This window comes from Gymnoscopelus braueri (genome assembly GCF_963280865.1).
Source record: "Gymnoscopelus braueri genome assembly, chromosome: 12".
Classification (NCBI taxonomy): Eukaryota; Metazoa; Chordata; class Actinopteri; order Myctophiformes; family Myctophidae; genus Gymnoscopelus; species Gymnoscopelus braueri.
Genome location: NC_137614.1, coordinates 32,862,261 through 32,877,079, shown reverse-complemented (window position 1 = coordinate 32,877,079; position 14,819 = coordinate 32,862,261). Strand labels below are relative to the sequence as shown.

At 43.2% G+C, this 14,819-nt stretch overlaps 2 protein-coding genes across 2 annotated transcripts; both read left to right on the top strand.

Moving 5' to 3' along the window:
* Positions 1-1,050: 1,050 nt before the first annotated feature.
* Positions 1,051-7,283, top strand: LOC308096499 (extracellular serine/threonine protein kinase FAM20C-like; the record flags this gene model as incomplete). The annotated part of the gene is made up of 5 exons (XM_080443919.1): positions 1,051-1,088; positions 4,331-4,446; positions 5,568-5,748; positions 6,752-6,861; positions 7,198-7,283. 5 exons carry the CDS (start codon positions 1,051-1,053, stop codon positions 7,281-7,283), a joined length of 531 nt encoding a protein of 176 aa, XP_080300045.1.
* Positions 7,284-10,553: 3,270 nt separating this feature from the next.
* On the top strand, positions 10,554-14,530 carry LOC308096497 (microfibril-associated glycoprotein 4-like; the record flags this gene model as incomplete). Its single annotated transcript, XM_080443917.1, has 3 exons — positions 10,554-10,613; positions 13,382-13,920; positions 14,488-14,530. The coding sequence occupies 3 exons, from the start codon at positions 10,554-10,556 to the stop codon at positions 14,528-14,530; spliced, it is 642 nt and encodes a 213-aa protein (XP_080300043.1).
* Positions 14,531-14,819: the final 289 nt, after the last annotated feature.

Below are 14,819 nucleotides of genomic sequence, written 5' to 3'. Positions count from 1 at the left end.
TCCGTTTCCGTGTCTCTCTCTCTCTCTTCAATCTATTCCGTTTCCGTGTCTCTCTCTCTCTCTTCAATCTATTCCGTTTCCGTGTCTCTCTCTCTCTCTTCAATCTATTCCGTTTGGAACTACAACTCTGGAACTACAACTCCCGAAATCCCGAAAATTGAGGAAACTGGCACTTCCGTTCACGAAAATTTACATTTTCTTTTTTTAATTTCCATTTCTGCCAAGCAGCAAGCTAAATACACTTAAATGATTTTGATTTATAGTCGGATAAATTTGCGCGACTGTAAAGACGAAACCGAAGTGGGGAGGAAGCTTCACATCCGGTTTATATTCTAATCATGATCAGAGCTTCCGAGTCCCAGACTGTATGACCGTAAACATTTGAACATTGTGGGAGGGCAACAGTCTGGCCACGCGAGACTAGGTCACCAGTAAAACCATTGGTCCATAGGGCAGTGGTTCTCAAAGTGGGGTCCGGGGACCCCCCGTGCAGGGGTCCGAGGGGAGGAGCTTCCAGGGGGTCCACAGCAAAAGTAGTTGAATCATTTAGTCATTTAGATTTTTTTTTTTTTTTTACATACATCTCTTCTGGGGGTCCCTGGCACAAAACATGTTCAGATGGGGGTCCGCGACCAAATGTATATAGCAATTTGGGGGTCCTTGACAAAGTTTGAGAACCACGGCATCAGGTCAGCCCATCATGTTGGATGCTGTTCTCCATACAGCATCCTTTCATGTGTTTTATAATTACATATATTTGACAGTAAATACCTTTTGCCCCTTTCCTACAACTCTGGCTGCTTGGCAGAGAGCTCTCTTACCATCTGTTCTGAATGGGGATGTGTGACCGCAAACACTCACAACTACACACACACACACGCGCACACGTACACGCACACAGACACACACACACACACACACACACACACACACACACACACACACACAGCACACAGCACACGTACACGTACACGCACACACACACACAACACACACACGCACGCACGCACGCACGCACGCACAGGTGCTCCATTGTCACTGGGGCTAAGCATGACGATGCAGTTTGCAGCTCCTGAGTGCTTCTCTCTGTAAGCTCAGGTTACCCCCCCGCACACACACACACACACACACACACACACACACACACACACACACACACACACACAGACACACAGACACACACACACACACACACACACACACACACACACACACACACACACACACACACACACACTCTATGAACCAAAGCCTGTCTGTGCGTCTATGTCTGTCTGTCTGTCTCAGTGTTAAGTCTTACGAGGGTCATGCCTGTGGCCAACAAACATACCGCAGGTCAGGTTAACTATAGGCCCGGCGAATACTCTGCTTTGATGCACTCGTGTATATCGTTGCTGTCTAATATAATATCTCCTTTTTTTTCCTTTTTTTTTTTGCAAATTAGAGGCAAGCGCGTCAATCTGGGCTGAAGCTGTGCGCGCGAGCACAAACTTCCCTCATTAACCTTAGTTAACACTGTTCTCGTTGTTGTTGCAGTAGGATTGGTAGTGTTGCCAGATTTTGCGAGAGAAACAAGCAACCAGGAATATGAAAACAATCCCAAATCAGTGCGCTTATAATAATCAGACTTGGCAGCATCGCCGACTCGTTTCCTTAGAACGGACCGAACCATTGTGGGGATTTTACATAATATGTCCCCTGCGTCACCCCCGGGATTGACGCCCCTGATTAACGCCCTACTACTTGATCATACTACAGCGTCACACAAAAGCATGAAAAGTAGCAAGATGTACAGTACAAGCTCGAAACGTGGCGCGAAGCCACACGTTTCGAGCTTGTAGATCTGCTATTGTGATGCCCCACTCCCTTATATGGAGTGTTATGGGAGTGTCTGCTCTGCGCATGCTGTTCTTGCGAGGTGAACAGGGTGGGGCAGTCTATCTATCTGCTAATGGCTCATTGGAGAGCACCTGGGCCCGGTGCCTCCAGGAGTCTATATAGACAAATCCACAGACGCGCTGCCCGTAGGCAGCCATAGCTGCGGTGTCAACGCTCCGCACCGCGACACCGCAGCAATGGCCGCCTAGAATTTATCTTAACGCAAGCGGATGGGTTTTTGACAAACTTTAGACTAGATTTTCTTACCTTAATATAAATTGTCATAAATACTATATGCTTCCAGTCGCTAGTTTAAAGTCTCCTTTCAATCATCATGATATGCGTTTTGGTTTAACTATGGTCCCATTTGTTTTAAAATTGACGATAAAGTAGGTTATGCTCTAGGAGGGGGGCGGGATGATTTGATTGACAAGCTGCCCAACCAATAGCGTTCATTTCCGGTTGCAAAGGATATGACGCAATATGAGGCGATATTGAAAGATTGCACAAAGCCGAACAATCGGCTTCATTTTCGGTCTGTAGAAACCAATGGTGTGACGCTGTCCATTCATTTTATACAGTCTATGACTCTTGCACACATGCACGTGCACACATAGACATGAAAGGGGGCTAGAGCCCCTGCCCTTTTACCTGTCGCTAAAAAAGTGCCCTCTCCAGACTGAATTTTTTTTTTTAAATAAACGAAAATCTTATTTCAACTACCCCTAGCAGCCTAGCGGTAAGGCCGACGGAAATGGCAGTGGATGGTTTGGATGCAGCTCATAGTTAACTTTACTCAGGTATCAAGTTTGTCGCCATACGACCTTCGTAGCCCGTGTTATTAAAGAAAAACGAGCGACAATGGCCAAAACTCAATCGAAAATCGGTGATCGAAAACCGGCGAAAGTGTCAGTTTTCAAGATGTTTTGGCCATTATCTCTGGAACAGAAGGTCCAATCTGATCAGTTCAAAGCTTTTTGGGTGCGTGACTTTGAGGACATTAAGCACGCAATGATACCTCTTCGGATTTGTCGGGTTTTCTGGCCTAAAAGTATGGTAATTGTTAGTTTAAAAAAATCCAATAGGTGCCCTTTTCAAATTCCAGCCCCTGCCCCTCCTATACTTCTGCACGTCCCTGCTTGCACACTTCCACCACTGAGTTACTGACTCCACAGCTCATTGGATCCTTTACTGTTATTATGATGTCCCTTTACTTTCAGCTATACCTCAGTTGCTTATGTTAGAGTTTATTATTTAATAAACATCCTTTGTTACACTTTAACGTTGGTCTCCCTCCCCTATTATTTGTCGTGGCAAGAGCCAGCCGTGACGGCTACTTTTGCTGTTTTTGAATTTGAGCCCTGAAAAAAGCAACAGTTTTGGAGATATGAGGTTTGTTTCCACCCAGAGACGACATACTGTATTGTCGCTTTCGGGGTGGAAAACTTGGATGTCCAAAACTGTCACTTTTCTGTAAAAAAAAAAGAACCGATATAGTTTTCAATAGTTTTCTATTGGTTCAGTTTTTCTAAAACCCACACACAGACTTATGCCACTTTCACTTTAACTTAATATGTTCTAAAATAGCAAAAAACATAACAAGTTGAAATATGGAGGTATGAGGTTATTTCTAACACGACGATATCCATTTAAAGCCCTATATGAGAATGCAGGTATAGTGTACTTTTCCATATGACCACTAGAGGGAAGAGAGAGAGAGAGAGAGAGAGAGAGAGAGAGAGAGAGAGAGAGAGAGAGAGAGAGAGAGAGAGAGAGAGAGAGTGACTGACTGACTGACTGACTGACTGACTGACTGACTGTTTTGCTTTGAAGTGGATTATTTGATGTGAATAAGTGGTGGCACTTTAGATGCCAATAATGTAAGTACAGGAGCACAGTGTTAAGTGGATGAATTATTTACACACTACACATGCTGAACGGATTCCATACGCACGCACGCACGGACGGACGCACGCACACACGCATGCATGCGCACACGTGCACACGTAGACACACACACACACACACACACACACACACACACACACACACACACACACACACACACACACACACACACTCCATGTTTGTTCTGTGTCACATTTTCCCCAGTCAGGCTGGATGTAAAATAATAAAATAAAAACCACTCGGATGGTAGGGCTGTTGCTCCACCCACTGTGTTACCTGATTGGTTGATTGGTTGATTGATTGATTGATTGATTGATTGATTGATTGATTGATTGATTGATTGATGTCTATTTGACATGGACATCACAGTCACATATAGGACATACCAAATGCTTTGCTTAAGTGCTCCCTATTTTGGGTACGTCATTATAGGCGAAAACAGCAGATCTACAAGTGTTTTGTATGATTCAAATCTCTGTCTCTCGCTCTCTCGCTCTCTCTCTCTCTCTCTCTCTCTCTCTCTCTCTCTCTCTCTCTCTCATAGGATCCTAGACTTCCGCAGGGTGCCCCCGGTGGCAGGGAGGCTGGTCAACATGACCAGGGAGATCAGGGACGTGACGAGGGACAAGAAGTTGTGGAGGACGTTCTTCATCTCACCAGGTGAGACGCTTGTCATTGGGGTCATTAATGGATTTTAAACCATTCCGGTTCCTTAATGATTCACTCTTAACAGCCGACAAAATAAATGTAAACCAGGACTTCCTGTAAGTGATTCATCTCTGTTCCCTTCTCCCTCCCTCCCTCTGTGTCTCCTCAGCCTATGACATATGTTTCTAACCCGTTGTCTCCTCCCTCTGTGTCTCCTCAGCCAAAAACATCCGTCTCTAACCCGTTGTCCCGCCCCTTTGTCTCCTCAGCCAATAACATCCGTTTCTAACCCGTTGTCCCGCCCCTCTGTGTCTCCTCAGCCAATAACATCCGTTCCTAACCCGTTGTCCCGCCCCTCTGTGTCTCCTCAGCCAATAACATCCGTCTCTAACCCGTTGTCCCGCCCCTTTGTGTCTCCTCCGCCAATAACATCTGTCTCTAACCCGTTGTCCCGCCCTCTGTGTCTCCTCAGCCAATAACATCTGTCTCTAACCCATTGTTCCCTCCCTCGGTGTCTTCTCAGCCAATAACATCTGTCTCTAACCCGTTGTCCCGCCCTCTGTGTCTCCTCAGCCAATAATATCTGTCTCTAACCCATTGTTCCCTCCCTCTGTGTCTCCTCAGCCAATAACATCTGTCTCTAACACATTGTTCCCTCCCTCTGTGTCTCCTCAGCCAATAACGTCTGTTTCTAACCCGTTGTCCCGCCCTCTGTGTCTCCTCAGCCAATAACATCCGTCTCTAACCCGTTGTCCCGCCCCTCTGTGTCTCCTCAGCCAATAACATCCGTCTCTAACCCGTTGTCCCGCCCCTCTGTGTCTCCTCAGCCAATAACATCCGTTCCTAACCCGTTGTCCCACCCCTCTGTGTCTCCTCAGCCAATAACATCCGTCTCTAACCCGTTGTCCCGCCCCTCTGTGTCTCCTCAGCCAATAACATCCGTCTCTAACCCGTTGTCCCACCCCTCTGTGTCTCCTCAGCCAATAACATCCGTCTCTAACCCGTTGTCCCGCCCCTTTGTGTCTCCTCCGCCAATAACATCCGTCTCTAACCCGTTGTCCCACCCCTCTGTGTCTCCTCAGCCAATAACATCCGTCCCTAACCCGTTGTCCCGCCCCTCTGTGTCTCCTCAGCCAATAACATCTGTTTCTACGGCGAGTGTTCGTACTACTGCAGCACTGAGCATGCTCTGTGCGGTAAGCCGGACCAGATCGAGGGCTCTCTGGCGGCCTTCCTGCCGGACCTGACCTTGGCCAAACGCAAAACCTGGAGGAACCCCTGGAGGCGGAGCTACCACAAACGCAAGAAAGCAGAGTAAGGCCCGCCTCTCAAACAGGCAGTGGTGTAAAGTAACTAAGTACATTTACTCAAGTACGGTACTTAAGTACAATTTTGAGGTATTTTTACTTCTACTCCACTACATCTCAAAGGAAAATATTGTAATTTTACTCCACTACATTTATTTGAACACTTTAGTTACTTTGTAGATTGTGATTATTATTACAAAACCTACATTAACCACTTCAGCTCTGTATACATTTCGGCTATTTGAAAATAGCCGATCTACAAGCTCACAATGCGTCGCATCGTGACGCACAATGCGTCGCAATGCGTTGCATTGTGAGCTCAAAAGATTTGTATACACTTGAAAACTTTGAAATGGGACATTCTGCATAATGAGTACTTTTACTTTTGGTACTTTAAGTACATGTTCATGCCAATCCTTTAGTACTTTTACTCAAGTAAATTTTGAATTCCGGACTTGTATGATCGTAAGAGAGACATAACGGAAATGTACTTTACTTTACCTTGATTTAATTAAATTTAGTGGTGCATTAAGTGATTTTCATTTGTTGTTAAATAAGTGTTACTTAGCTCTATATTGTGATAGTAATCATTGCTATAGAGTGTTTGTTCAGTAACATGGGTCTCCCTGTCTCTGCAGCTCTTTAGTGAACAGACAATAAACGTTTAGATCGGGATGCCAATTTTATCCAAACAGGATAGAGAGAACTCATACATGATAAACAATGAGGAGACACAATAGACCATATTCACACGGCGGCCATGTTGCTATTAAGTCAATGAAGTGCCACCCCGGTTGCCACGGCAACGGGGTGGAACACTATAAAATTGAAGCTGATAAATGGATCCTGATTGGCTGAAATTGGCAACCCACGTGAAAATTTAAAGAGCCGGAGAAACGGGGCGACTCCTGTTACTGAACAAACACTATATAGCAATGATTACTCTCACATATTTAATGTAATAATAGTAGGATGGTAGGATGAGTAAATTTTATGAAATGTGTTCCCAGGTGGGAGGTGGACCCAGACTACTGTGACGAAGTGAAACAAACGCCGCCGTACGACCGCGGGACTCGACTCCTAGACATCATGGACATGACTATCTTTGACTTCCTGATGGGTGAGGAGAATGCATGGTTCTCAAAACATTTTCGTGTCAAGAACCCCTATTAATTGCTGTGCGTTTGGCCACGGACCGACCCCCCTTCTGAAATGATGATGTAGAGCATTGGTTCTCAAAGTGGGGTCCGGGGACCCCCAGGGGTCCTTGGGGGGGGTTCCAGAAATTAGTTAACATAGCGTCAGAATCATTTTAACCACTTAGCTTTGGCTATTAAAAAATAGCAGATATTCAAGCTCATTGCGCGGCACCCATATTTTTTTTGAATAGCAAAGAAATCTTAATATGACGCAGATGCGTTCCCGGTCTTAATGGGTTAATGTCTCCTTGGAACAGGCAACATGGACCGCCACCACTACGAGACGTTTGAGAAGTTTGGTAACGAGACCTTCATCATCCATCTGGACAACGGCAGAGGGTAAGGAGAGCCAGCTGCATTTACTTACTGCGAGTACTTTTTTTCCTGAGCGCATAATGTTTCAAATTGTTTACAACAGGAGCGCATTATCTGCAGGTATCTGCACATTTCTAAAGTGACAATTGAATGATTTTTTTAGACCTTTTTAATACCAAATTGTCAAATATTATGTAAGAAAGAGGCAAATATTGTGTAAATAAATGTAATGCCTACAATTCCAAGTGCTTGTCATGGTGGGGGTCCCCAGTTCAAATATGATTATTTTGGTGGGTCCCCAGTTCAAATATGATTATGTTGGTGGGTCCCCAGTTCAAATATGATTATTTTGGTGGGTCCCCAGTTCAAATATGATTATTTTGGTGGGTCCCCAGTTAAAATATGATTATTTTGGGGTGTCGCAGCCTGAAAAGGTTGAGAACCACTAATCTAAAGCATGGTGTACAAAAGGCACAACACAGTGGCTGCATGGAGCCTCAATCACAGCCACAAATCAGACACTGAATTCTGTGTTTATGGCTGCCAAATGCCAATGTACTGTAGTTACATAAGTTATGAACAATGTTTCTTCATGCACATTTAATCATTTATTCATGTCCACATGAGAGATACAATACAAGTACACAAATATTACAAGGTGCTGTAAAAAAAAAAAAAAGTACAGTCAGCAAATCATGGACAAATAATCCCACACCCTTTAGGGGTACAAATAACAGTGTCTTCGCCATATTTGGCGGCTACCGATAGCAGAAGAGATTCCACAGAATTGTGCAAGCCGTTTAGCTGCATCCCAAGTTGTTGGAAGCCTCTTACAACCAACCTATGTGTCCTAGGCTGCCAAAGATAAACACAAATAGATTGCACCTATAACCTAGCTCTGTGATGGTATGGAGGAGCGGCTGGTATTTAAAGACTCTTCTTTGGTCATAAAAGCTTCCTTCTAAGCTAGAGTCAAAGGTGCAGGCCATTTCAAGAATGGAAACTGGTCTGTTTCCTTCATTGACAACAACAACAACATCGAGGGCCAGTTGCACCACCTCACACTAAGTTCAAACTTAGCCTAGTTATAGCTCAAATGGCTTTTAAAAAGCCATTTAGACCGGGAAAGTATTGGTGTCATTTTTAGATTTCTTTGGCTATTCAAAAATAGCAGATCTACAAGCTCGTAGCGCTGCGGTACGAGCTTGTAGATCTGCTATTTTTTTGAAAAATCGTGAAAATGTGTGCAAATCTTTAAAAAAAAATATGCACACATTTTCAAGATTTTTCAAAAATAGCAGATCTACAAGCTCGTAGCGCGGCACTCGGTGCCGCGCTATGAGCTTGTAGATCTGCTATTTTTGAATAGCCAAAGAAATCTAAAATGATTGAATGGGTCAAGCTATAACTAGGCTAAGTTTGAACTGAGTGTGAGGTGGTGCAACTGGCCCCTGGTGTATTAGCGGAGAGATGTGCAAAGATTTCAGGATTTTCAGTACAGAGTTGAAACATGGAAGGTTTGACACAGGAATGCTTAGTACATTCTCACTGACGGTGTAAAATGTTTAGATAATGTCCTTAGTTATGAGATCAACTATGCTGTCGTGGCGTGCTATGTAAAGCCCTTTTATAGATGGGTTTCCTGTTTGTAAACATGAGAGGATGATGCGCGCGCAGTGGAGGGTTGAGCAGTAGAGGGCGCTATTACCCGCAGCAGCTCTAGTCAAATGTATATTCAGAAAAGAAATGGTCTTCACCGGGTTTAATGAAAGTAGATTAAATGATGCAGTTTGTAATATCTTCTTTACTCAATAAAAATGATTTGTCGGAAGTTGGATCTGTTTGTATATAATAGCAGCATTATGCCTATTATGCCTAAAATAGCAGCATTATGCCTATCTAAATCCCGAAAATAACAACAGAGTGAATGGCGCTTCCGGTTCGTTCTACCACCCGCATGCGCAGATTGCGCACTCTGCTCTGTGATGACGTCGCGCGGAAACCCATCTATAGGCATAGCAGCAGCCATTCAGAATGTGTGACATGGTGTGATGCAAACAGCGAGGTACACGTTCTGAACGCCCTGCGGTTCCCTATAGTTCTCAAACATGTTCGTGCCAAGGACCCCCATAATTATATGTATTTGGACGTGGACCCCCCATCTGAAAATGTTTTGTGCCAGGGACCACCAGAAAAGAAGATATGTGTTAAAAAATATATATCAAAATTTCAAAAATGTTCAACAATAGCAGATATAAAAGCTCACAGCGTGGCACGAAGTGATGCGCTGTGAGCTTGTATATCTGCTATTTTTTAATAGCCAACGATAAAATCTTTAAAATGACACAGATGCTTATCCGGTTTTAACGAGTTGAAGGATGTTTTTCATTTCACCAAGCTCTTATTCAAAAGTATCTTGCTCAGGGACACTTTGACACATTGCTGCAGGGCTTGGAATTGAACCTGTGACCTCTGGGTTCCAAGGCGGGCTCTCTAATCATTCAACTATGGCCGCACCTTGAGCAGTGCATGCTTTGAATAATGTGGTTGGTGTGTGTGTGTATGTGTGTGTGTGTGTGTGTGTGTGTGTGTGTGTGTGTGTGTGTGTGTGTGTGTGTGTGTGTGTGTGTGTGTGTGTGTGTGTGTGTGTGTGTGTGTGTGTGTGTGTGTGTGTGTGCGCGTGTGCGTGTGTGTGTGAATCCACCGCGGTACATCCAGCTTTGTCCAGAGTCTCTCTATACGAACATAATTGGTGTGTTCAGTAAAAAAGAAAAAAAAAATGATGGTACAAGTGGGTGAAATTACTTGTTGCACAAACCCCATCATTGCAGTTTTAAGAAAGCTGTAAAGAGATATGGAAAGGAAGAAAAAGAAAAAACATACATAATAAATATACATACGGTGCATTACATACATATAAGGTGTGTGTGGTGGATAAATTGCAGTGGTATCAAGCAGTTAGACGTAATGACAGATAATGTACATAAGGTGCATGGATTAAGGGGGAATTTTTTTTAAATGAGGCATTTAAAAGTAGCAGATTATAAAAACATGTCATAGTATTTAGTCATAATAGTCATATATCGTTTCTGTCAGGTGGAAACCTCATGTCCAAAACTGATACTTTTCAGGATTCTAATTCAAAAATAACAAAATTTGTAGATCTGCTACTTTTGATGCTTATGTGTGACGCTGTAGTATGATCAAGTATGGCTTCAATTTATGAAAAAAACACAAAAAGTTAGAACATGCAGATAAGGGTTTTCTGCCTGACAACAGTGATATACACAGAAGAATAATGCTGTGTCTTCAGGACAGCCTGGTGACAGGAAGGCTCAGTGCTTGTTTAACAGTCATGGTAGGCAGTGAAATATGATATCACTGTTGTCGGCAGTGGCGTAAAGTAACTAAGTACATTTACTCAAGTACTGTACTTAAGTACAATTTTGAGGTACTTTGGCTTTACTGGAGTATTTCCAATTGTCTATACTTTTACTTCTACTCCATTACATCTCAGAGGCACATATTGTGCTTTTATTCCACTACAAATATTTGAAAACTTTAGTTACTACTTACTCTGCAGATATAAATTATTACATTATAAAAAATTAACCACTTTAGCCCTATTTTATACCTAGGGATGCGACGCGTGGTGAGCTTGTAGATTGGCTATTTATTTTTAAAAAAAATTACTTTTACTTTTGGTGCTTTAAGTACATTTTGATACCAATACTTTGTACTTTTACTCAAGTCCATTTTGAAATCCGGACTTTTACTTGTAACAGAATACTTCCACATTGCAGTATTGATACTTTTACTTAAATAAAACATTTGAGTACTTTTCCCACCACTGGTTGTCGGGCAGAAAACTCTGAACTCCATATTCTAACTTTTTGTGTTTTTGTGTATATTAACAACCTATACTTGATCATACTCAGCGTGATATAACTATGAGAGTGACGACACTAGCGTTGACTCCCATCGTAAGAATGGAATGCGGAAGTTCTGTTTCTATCTCAATGAGGAAATTCCTATGTTTGGAACTACAGGAGGCAACATCCTGCTTTGCGGTGAGATCAAAGCGTGACGCAACTCTCTCTTCTACACTCTGATCATCACACAAAAGCATCAAAAGTACCAGATCCACAAGCTTGATTTTTTTTTGGTTAAAACAAAGCCGGTTCTGGCACTGTGTTTTGATTTTAAAAATGTCAAAGTAAATATCTATACGTTTTTTGAGTGGCCCTGTCTCTGCCTAAGAGGACTGACCGTGGGTAGCTACTGGGACGTAAGTCGGGGCTTGATCAACCCCGGCTGGGTCACCTGGGCGATGTTGTTGCGAGACCCGAAACACCCGATGACCCCAGGCTACAACACTGATGATACGTCCCAGGTGCATCCATGTGATGTTTTCTTTATAACCATTTAAACCCTACTGGATATACTTGGTTGACCGGAGTTCCCCAGGGGTATGTACTTGTATTTTTGCCGAAAAATAGTCGATTTACAACATGATGAGCTGTCTATCCTGTTTACTGTCTGTCAGTCTACAGGAATCCTCTGTCAGTTCACATTCCAAACACAGCAGCTAGTTTCCAGTAAGGACGTTCATTAAATATAGTAAACAGGAACTATTAACCCTATAGTTCTCAAACATGTTTGTGCCAATCTCAAACATGTTCGTGCCAAGGACCCCCATAATTATATGTATTTGGACGTGGACCCCCGATCTGAAAATGTTTTGTGCCAGGGACCACCAGAAGAGAAGATTTGTGTTAAAAAATATATATCAAAATTTCAAACAAAAATGTTCAATAATAGCAGATGTACAAGCTGTTGTACAATAGCAGATGTACAAGCTCAAAGCGCGTCACTTCGTGCCACGCTGTGAGCTTGTATATCTGCTATTTTGTAATAGCCAAAGATAAAATTGTTAAAATGACACAGATGCTTATCCGGTTTTAACGAGTTGAAGGATGTTTTTCTTTTCACCAAGCTCTTATTCAAAATATGAATTCACATAATGCATAATCGTGCATAGCTTTATTACTGACATACTGTTTAAACAGAATCCTAGACAGACGGTCATGCATTTTTATGTTTATTCAGAACAATAATAATAATAATAGTAATAATAATGTAGTCTACACAGTCTATTTGTCACTGGATATTTTTTAAAACACCAGTATCTGCATTTAACCCATCCTTAGTGACAGGAGCAGTGGGCACTAGGGGGCAGTGTCTCGGGGAGCAGTTGGGGGTCAAGTATCTTACTCAGGGACACTTACAGTACGTTTTAACAGCGGGCGACTCTCGGGCGATCCCCGGGCAACATCGTCCAAAAGATAAAGAAAATCCATTTTTCATCGCCGCCCCCGCCCACTTCGCCCTGTCGCCAGTAGTTGCCGGCTCTCATAGACATATAAAGCACTTCCGGAAAATACTATCCTGATCGCCCGCTGTTAAAACGCACCGTTTGACACATTGCTGCTGGGCCTGGAATTGAACCTGTGACCTCTGGGTTCCAAGGCAGGCTCTCTAATCATTCAACTATGGCCGCACCTTGAGCAGTGCATGCTTTGAATAATGTGGTTGGTTGGTGTGTGTGTGTGTGTGTGTGTGTGTGTGTGTGTGTGTGTGTGTGTGTGTGTGTGTGTGTGTGTGTGTGTGTGTGTGTGTGTGTGTGTGTGTGTGTGTGTGTGTGTGTGTGTGTACTATGTAACTAAAATGTATAGGCAGCTCAGACTGGTCTGGTGACAGAGTACCTTTATCTATCATACGATCTCTTTGGTGTCAATATGTCACCATTCTTAACTATAAGAGAAGGGTCCCACACACAGACTGCATTGAACCTTCTACTGGAGCTGAACATACACTCAACACACTCAGACGTCCTTTGATCTGAACAACAAGCTACAACTCAAAGACTTCAAGATGATACTTGTTGCTGCAGTTCTGTTTCTGGCTGTAACAGTCCACTCTGCTCCTCGTTGTGGACTCAACCCGGATCAGGACTGTGAGGAGAACTACAACAATGGTGATCATGAAATTCGGGAAAATTCCAGAACGGCCGCGCCATTTATGTACAAATGTGTAAATCCCAGAGCTGAATTTTGGTCCCTGCAGTACGCCCCTGATCTGGACTGTGACAATGATGATCACGACCTGGTTCTGGACTGTGACGAAATCTACAAAAGAGTCTCCACAGCGAGTGGTGTGTACACCATCTACCCCACTACTCCACCTGCCAAGGTCTACTGTGACATGGACACAGATGGAGGGAAGTGGACAGTCATCCAGAGAAGAGTGGACGGCACTGTGAACTTCTACAGACCCTGGGCTCAGTACCAAGCTGGGTTTGGAGACGCATCAGGCGAGTACTGGCTGGGACTGGAGAACATGCATTTCCTTACCAAGGACAGAAAGTATGAGCTGAGGGTGGACATGGAAGACTTTGAGGGAAACACAGCGTTTGCCTCTTACTCCTCTTTCTCTGTGGGTTCTGAGGCTGATGGCTACAAGCTGCAGGTTGATGGCTTCAAGGATGGAGGAGCAGGAGACGCACTGACTGAACGCTCCAATGGAATGAAATTCTCAACCTTTGACAAAGATCAGGACATGGTGGCCTACATGAACTGTGCAGGTTATTATTTAGGTGCATTTTGGTACAGCTGGTCCTGTCTCCATGTTAACATCAATGGTGTTTACCTTTGGGGTTGGGGTCAAAATCGTCATTTTGCAACAGGTGTATACTGGCTATACTGGGGAGGGAAGGGTCATCAACAATCCCTGAAGGCTGTAGCGATGAAGATCAGACGTGTTCCTTAAACATGTTTAGGTTCGCATGCATATATTTTAGAAAAGCACAGCCGTGGTATAAAAGGCATGATGCAATATTTACTCTTTTTCATGGTTTTAATTGTTTTTTTTTTCTCTCTTTGGGACTCTTTTTAATCCTAAACTCATACAGTAGATATCTGTATTGTATCACATATTATTACAGTGGTGACCTGTCAGAGCTTTTAAATGAATACATAATCTAAGATGTAAACATCGTCATGAATAAAGAGATGCATGCAAAGACAAAGCAAGGTGTATTGTGTAATGCTTTACTTAAAGGTTGGGTCTATACTTCATTATAATGACATTTACAATGCATTATAGTGATACTGCGGAAGATATATTTTCAACAGGAATGTGTACATTGCCTCGTTATTTAACATCGACGTAAGGGGTTACTCGACTCGAGTGCAACCAGCGGCAGCTATTGAATAAGCAAGCTGCTTGTGTATTTAACCACAGAGAATGAGCACACATTAGCTCTCAGCTGGTAATGTTTCTGTCTTTGACATCCTGTCGTCCTAAACTAAACAATGATTGTATTTATAGTAAGATTAGTTTGTATATCACACACACACACACACACACACACACACACACACACACACACACACACACACACACACACACACTGGTGGCTCCAGGGAGTTGTGATTGTACGGAGCCCCTTAGGGGACATTACTAGGTAGATTGTTTTAAAATGTAAGGGTAGGTACATTATTTT